Genomic DNA, 7,737 nt, shown 5'->3' on the forward strand with positions numbered 1-7,737 from the left:
GAGAAGTGGCGCTCTGATGCAGCTGAGGCCAAACAAGGACGAGCTGTGAGATCAGACGAGGGCCACGTGGTTTCTAACAGGTCCTCAAAGCTCCCATCAGCCCCTGCGGCCCACAGATAAGACTGCTGCTGCTGATTGACAGCTCAGCTGAAGCTGCTGTGGTTTCATCGTCTTCATTTCAATCTGACAGCAGATCCAAAAATCTGGGTCACATGATGCACAAACACTCAGAAACATTCATGTTGCTGTGAATTTAGTAACACACACTGTTATCTGTTGTTTAACAGCTGTGATGAAAACACTAAATATACAAACTAAATATAACGAAACTATTAATAAAAATACAAATATAAAAAATAATATTCTGTAAAAATCATATAAACAAAGGACTTTAAAAGAATAAAATCTCACAAAACATAATTTATAGTCAAATTCTTTAAAAAAAACAAACAAACACATGTGGTTCTGTTGTGTGTTTAAATATGTGCACACTGTGGTTCTTTCCCACATCTTCTAATGTGTTTTGTTCCAAGTTGGTTTCAGACTGAAGGATTCATTAAAGCCTTTTTAAGAATCATTAAAATGATGATCATCAATTCTAATATCTATAAACAGTAATAAAAACAGGGCTGTGTTTCACGTCAGCTTCAGCTTCATTTATTTGTACCCATGGTTAGATTTCATTTGCAGCAGGCAGTCATCCACCTTTACACACACATTTACACAACAGTACAAAAGTACTTTTTGATTCATGAAAGAGAAATAAGACAAATGTTGCCTTTGTATCATCTCTGATATCGAAGGGATCATTTGAAGATGTGAGTGAAGGACACAAATATTTGGATCTGGTGTTGTTCTACATTTTAGGACTAAAAGACAGAAGGAAGAAAGTGAAAGTGACTGTGCGAGGGGTTGAAGTCATGAAGTCAAGTGGAGGCCGCTGACTGCTGTTACTTTCTGCTGTACAGGTTAAACAGGGACTCACAGTCAGCCTGCTAGAACATTTGGATGAAGAGAAAAAGGAGGAAAAAGACTTTGAGGGAAAAATCCAATAAGATCAGCATGTTTTTAATGTGGGAATACAACAGTTTCCTCCACCATGACACACACTGGAGCCTCTTTTTGCTCACAGCTTCACTGTTTGTCTCAAAGTTCAGTTTGGAGGCCAAAATTGTTGCAACACATTTGTAAGTTTGCACTAATTTCACTGTGTGACCCTTAATGGATGTAATCAAAGAATCAGTCAGTGAAATATGAAGCTGTGCTGTAAGTTTGGAGGAGAAAAGTGTCTCAGTGAGTTTAATGAGGTGAACACATGAATACAGAGCACTGACTGACACGTACAGACTCCTTTAATGAGTCGCACACATTTTTGTGACTTCATTAAATGTCAAAAATGACACAACACACAACAAGCTGCGACCACATTATTGTCTGTTTGCTGTTTGTGTGCTTTGTTTGCTGTTATGATAGCAGGCATACAGCCATGTTCTCAATGTCTCAGCTATCATTGATTATTTCTGCTTTTCCTCTTCTATTAGGCACTTCAACTCAATGAATGACACACAGAAAGATTTCATGACTGTGTTCTTCAAAAGAAGGAGAATATGTTATCTGCATCTGAATGACTCATGTTGCCTTGTTTCTACTTTGTTTGCATATTTCTGCTTGTTGGAAACGATTTTCTGAATCATTCAGTAGTTTTTGTAATAATAACGACATTTAGCAACACTTCAAAATGATTCTCCAACATTTGCTGCTCAGACTTGATCTGTTCTTACGTGTGTGATATCCAGAATGAAAAACTCAGCTCAGGTAATAAAATGGGAGCTGAGCAGACTGCAGGGGCTTCATGGTCTCTCCTTTGATTCCATTAAAGTTCATTTGTCAGCTCTGAGTTGAGGATTTGAGCTGTTTCTCTCACAGGTGAAGAACACAGATCCTTCCTGGAATCATTCTTGAAGCAGAGTTCATGCTTGTAACTGTCATTGTGTTATTAAAGTGAAAAGCCACAGCTAACGGTGTGGAGGCTGCAGAGCAGAAACCCACACAGCCCGTCTGCTGCAGGAGAGCAAGTTTGGATACAGTCAGTTTGTGCTTCACTCACACGGGTTGTTGTTGATCACACAATGAAAGTAGAATCAAACTCTTCATCTTCAAATCTTTATTATTCACACTTACAAACACAACTACACTGTTTGACATTTGAAAATCAAACAAAAACAAATCAAACTGAAAACTTGTGATAAAAATATTCCTGATGATTTTTGTTACTACAATAAAAGTCACAATAAGTACAAAAAGAATTCTAACTCAGAGCAACAATACATGTAAAGATGTATTTATTTCAGATGATCTTCTAACTGTTGAAGAAAAAGCCAAAAGAAGCACAACACATCATAACTAACATTTGTGAACACTGATCAAAGTGATGGATGAGATGAATTGATGAGATCTGATGGTGAGAAAAGGCGAGCAGGAAACAGTCAGTCAGCATGTGTGCAGTTGGTGGACGGTCCCTTGTTTGTGAGCATCATCAGCAGAGAGAGTCCACAGCAGTACACCAGACTCTTCACTATCAGCACTGTGTACAGCAGGCAGAGCAGCTTCACCCTGCACTGAGACTGGAAGGACACTGAAGGACAGACAGACACAAAGAGACAGACAGACAGTCGGGTTATTCCTCTCAGATCAAGGAGAAAAAGTCCAAATAGAAACAGTCACAGCTTCTTCTTCAAGTGGATGAATTGATGTAGTGTTTGTGTCCACTTGGGGGCAGAAGAACTCCACAAGCAGCTAACAAACTGATCTCTGACATATTATGGTCTGTCTGCTGTTTGGTGCTGAGCAGCTAGTGTACAGTGGCTTTATCAGAGCTTGTTGGATGAAGATTTGATCAATTAGTGCAACTTTAAGACTGAGTCCCTAAACTTGTTCCAGCTCCCTCATTGGACATTGGAGCTGTCCATGCAGAGAGGCAGCAGGTGATCTTACAGTCAGCTGGCTGCAGAGCTGGCAGGTCTGCTGGCTCTCTCTCTGGAGGACAGGAGGCTGCTGGAGCTGGAAGCTCTGAAACAGAAAAGGAGTCAAATGTTTGGAGCTGCAGTGAGAAATGTCAGTCCTCTGCTGCTCTGCTCTCTTTGACAGCATCTCCACATGAAGCTGAATCACTGCTGAACACAGTCACCAAGCCTTCATTACCTTGTTGTGTTTGGGCCTCCACTGTGCCCCCCTCGTGCTTCACCCAGCAGCTGTATTTATATGTGTCAGAATGGCTCCCATCAACCATCCTGATGGCAATGGTGCGTCCCGCCTCTCTGAGCTCCAGCTGCTCTCCCTCAGCAGGGGGCAGCTCCTCCGGTTCTCCGCCGTTCTTCTTCTGTCTTTTCCAGGAGAACTGGACCAGAGGAGGAAACATGGCTGAGGCCACACACAGCAGGGAGCTGTTCCCCTCCAGGTGGGCTCTGGATGCTGCTGGGTACACGCTCACCACGGGCTTCACTACCTGCTCATCTGAAGTTTGACAGCAGCAACAAGCAGCACAGACACACATTCACACAGTCAGCAGCAGCTTCCAGCACTGCACTGCATTCAGTCTGATCCTGGAAACTACATGGACTCTGATCACTAAACTACTCATCAATACAGCACAAAGTTCACTACATACACTGGATTCAGCTTCATATCAAACACAGTCATCACCTCATGTCATCATGGCTCACATGAGGAACACTCAGCATGATTTTAAAGTCAAATTCATTTCAGTTTAATTCGTCATGTGTTTGCTTTTTATTGTTTTATAGAAATTTAGTTCAGTCCAATTTTAAAATATTTACATTTGTCTTTATACAAGTGAAAATGTATTTTTCTTATTAGTCCAGAGACACGAGTTCTAACAGAGATCCTCTTCTGACCAAAAGTAAATTCATCTTCTTTCATATTGTTTTGTACTATTAATAAAATTAAATATCATTTCACAAAATTCAATTCAGCGGATAAAATTTCCATTCTTCTTGTCTTTGATATATTTTACCATAAAGACCATATTTGTCTTTCAGACTAATTTATTCTTAAATAATTTTGTGTAAAAATTGGAAAAGTAATGCAGTGATTATTTTAATTTATGTTTTTATTCAAACAAAAAACTGTAGCAACTATTTTAAAACACTAAAACTGAAATGGTGAATAAAACGTTTTCAATAGTATGAGATATACTTCATGATATTTTTCGTTATACAATACAAATTATTTGACAAAGTATATTTAATAAAAATTTGTATCGTAAAGTATTTTGGAAAGTTTAAGTATTATTAACTTTTTATTGTCACGTACAAATCCACACACACGACTTAATCTCAGAAATAAATATCAGAGTTTAACGATGTCAAATTCATCCTAAATTTATCTGTCATATCATTTCTGAGTTTTCTAATCAGTATCTGTTTTTATAATTCTATTTACCTTTTTGAAGCAGCTACATGAATGTTTGACTATTAAAAAATATTTGTTCCTCAGCATGAAGTAAATATTTCCTGAAACCATATTTGTTGTTATCTATATTAATTTAATTTTAACATCAAATATGATCTTGTGTTCAAAAACCAGCAGATGGTGCAGAATCACTGAGAGGATCAAATCCTAAATATTTGTAACATCACTAATATTTGCAGAAATAAAGAATAACTTTAGTTGTTCAGTGAGATTTCAACATGTTTTCAGAGATTATTGAGCTTTTCTTATGTAACAATGGCTGCAGATGAATTCTCTACTAATGATGAAAAACTAACATGTAAAGCCTGAAGCAGCAGAAACTGACTTTAAACACATTTTCAGCTTCTACAATAAAACAACTGAAGGAAAATAAATGTTTGTTCTTACCTGTTACAGACAGTTTAGTTCCAGAGCCAAAGATGAAGTACCACCATCCTCTCACAGTGAGACAGACTGCTACAAAAACCTGTCTGCTGTTGAATGTGTCAGCTGAGGTGAATGAGTCCAAATGAGGAAGCAGGATCATATTTCAGCTCCATGATGTGTTTCTCTAATGTTCATATCAACATGACTGTCTCTTCTTCTCTTTTCTTTTAGCCACACTAGCAGCACGGCTCTGATGTTAATGTCAGTCTGTTGGTCAGTCCACTACTTTAGTCCACATGAAAATAGAAAATCACTATATAAGCACCAGTCCATTTATCCCATCAATGATGCACCACTACAATGAAACATGCTGCTGATAGTATCATGGTTTGGCCCATCTGGCTCACCATCATTAATCACACAATCAATTTTGAATTATAGCAGCAAATTGTAAAGAAAACTATCAGAACATCTGTCTGTGAACTGAATCTCAGGAGAAAGTGGGCCATGCAGCACCACAATGACACAAACCAGTCACGTTTGTTTTCTTTGTTCCAAATAATGTTGAGAGAAAAATAATCCAGTGAATCCAGCGAGTGATGTGATGAGTCTCTGATGTCTTTCTGATGTGGTTTTGTTGCGTCCTTCAAACCACACCTGGTGTATTTTAGAAGAGAAACATGTTGGTCTGCACAGGCTCTTCTATTTTCAACACTGACAGGATTTCCTTTGCTGTTTCTTCTGTCCTGCACATTTTCCTCTGTCTGGGCGAGTCCCCTCACCCACACCGGCTCTGAACTCTACATTGCCTGCTGGGTAAGATCAGCTTAATTATAAATCAGCTGCGCGGACATGAAACTGGTGATCGTTGGATCTCCACTTTGTAGTGTGTATATCATTGTGTGTGGTACCGCGTGTGACTGGTGTGTGTTTGTTACCTTTGTGGTGGGAGCCTTTCTCTTTTTTTTTTTTTTGCCTGTCCCGTTTGGTTCTTTTGCATCAGAATTATTGTCTAAAGGCGAAGAAAGATGCCCAACGGATTTACTTTACCAAATTGACCATCCCAGCCTTGCCGCAATGGTCTATTTGATTCACCTTTTATTGTTTATTTTATTTATTTTTTATTTTCACTTGTTAGATACGGGACAGACTTGAATGAGGAAAAGAAAAGGGAGAAAGGAAGAGGGGGAAAAACAGCGGGGAAGAGGGACGGGGATAAAGGGCAGAAAAACAAAAACCAACAAAACAAACAGACAAAAAATGCATCTATCAATCACCTGGATCACCTGTTGGATAGTGATTCCGCCGTCAGCCAGCTGCGCCAGAGTGACCGAGCCCCAGGCTGAGAGGCCGAGGGCACCCCACCTCCGAAGTGGCCCGAGCGAGCCCCAGGCTCCAGGCCCCGATAAGCAGCCACCAAGGAGTGAGCCGGTGTGTACCTGGGCGCCCACCCCCGGACACAAAGACCCACCAACGCACCGATGTCTGAGGGCGTCTGCCACTGACAGGGGAAGTGGTGGTGGGGGAAGATAGGCCTCCATACCTTGGAGGGCCTGAGATGTCCCCAGAGAGGTGGCGTCTGATACCCAACCTGACATATAGACACAGACATACAGGCACACACAGATACAAACATCCATTCCCACCCTCATGCTCTCATATGCAATTACTCAACACTCACCCAACGTGGAGACAGACATAGAGAGACACTGTACACACAATCACACTCCCCAAGCGTACTCTACGAACCGGGTCTAGGTACCCTTGCCCCTGGAGGGGGAAACTGCACCCAGACCCAGGTGGTGTTACCCTTTTCCCTGCGGTGGGGAGAAGCAGACCGCCCCGACTCCGCAGCAGCAGGGAGGCCCCACATTCCAGACCCCAGTTGGACGGCCAACTCCTCCTCCTGGCCCCCCGCTCCAGCAGGTCACAGAGAACGGGGGTGTGAGAAGACTCCAAACCTCCCTCCGCCCGCTCATATGTAGTGTTGATGTATGTGTGTTCTAAGGTGCATTTAAAACCCAGGAGGGCATGGAGCTACCTGCCAGAGAGCAGCAGGTAAGCGCATAGCCCCTCCTGATAGCCCTCAATGTCTACGTGTATTTAAAATTGAGAGGTGGGCAACGACGCCAGGGGTGAGGTGTACACCCTGATGGTCTTTTGGAGTCCGTGTAGTGTGCCCACCCCCAAGATCCCATATGTATGTGTGTAATGGAGACCAGTGGTTCCATTACCTGGTTGGTAGTGTTAGTGATTAATTGTTGGATTAGGAATTTAAAATAGGGTAATAAAGAAAACACATTAGTTCTTATGGAGTCTTTTATTAGGTTATTTGACATACGATTAAATTGACAGCTTGTAACGGAAAGGAGACAGTGGGACTGGCCATCCTACCTGTGTCGGAGAAGAGCCAAAGTTAGAGCTGCTTGCAGTTAATCATTTATCAATAACCTAAACATATGTGAAATGAGAACTTGTAAAGGTACTCACCTGTCCTGGTTGCTTCTTGCAGGATGTGGAGCAAAAGAGTGAAAGTGGCTCAATCACCTGCTTAAGAGCTCTTGGAGCAGACCAGTGTGCCAGGTTAGGGAGTGTGGTTAAAGAGGGTTTTAATTTAGATAGAAATGGGTGAAGCTTATGTTATTGGTTTGTTTATAGTACGTGTTGGAAATATGTATATGTTTGTGATGTGCTTTAATGTTATTGTATGTTTGTTTGTGTGGAGGGTTATGTGTTCATTTTGATTAGTTAACCTCCGTACATGTGTTATTCCGGATGCTCACCTGAAAAGGTAGAGTATAAAAGGAAGCCATTTTGTTTAGTTGTAGTTAGTGTTTGTGCTGTTATCATGCTCCTTCTTTGATAAAGTGCCAATCCATG

The 7,737-nt window shown here is 41.1% G+C and overlaps 1 protein-coding gene across 1 annotated transcript; it reads right to left on the reverse strand.

Moving 5' to 3' along the window:
- Positions 1-2,149: 2,149 nt before the first annotated feature.
- LOC146368589 (immunoglobulin lambda-1 light chain-like) lies at positions 2,150-5,646 on the reverse strand. Its single transcript, XM_084912315.1, has 4 exons — positions 4,879-5,646; positions 3,202-3,513; positions 2,995-3,069; positions 2,150-2,635 (listed from the first exon to the last, which is right to left on the reverse strand). Exons 1-4 carry the CDS (start codon positions 5,015-5,017, stop codon positions 2,487-2,489), a joined length of 675 nt encoding a protein of 224 aa, XP_084768441.1. The 5' UTR covers positions 5,018-5,646; the 3' UTR covers positions 2,150-2,486.
- Between the last annotated feature and the right edge of the window lie 2,091 nt (positions 5,647-7,737).

This window comes from Perissodus microlepis, chromosome 18 (assembly GCF_051167445.1).
Source record: "Perissodus microlepis isolate ML-2025 ecotype Zambia chromosome 18, ASM5116744v1, whole genome shotgun sequence".
NCBI classification, from domain to species: domain Eukaryota; kingdom Metazoa; phylum Chordata; class Actinopteri; order Cichliformes; family Cichlidae; genus Perissodus; species Perissodus microlepis.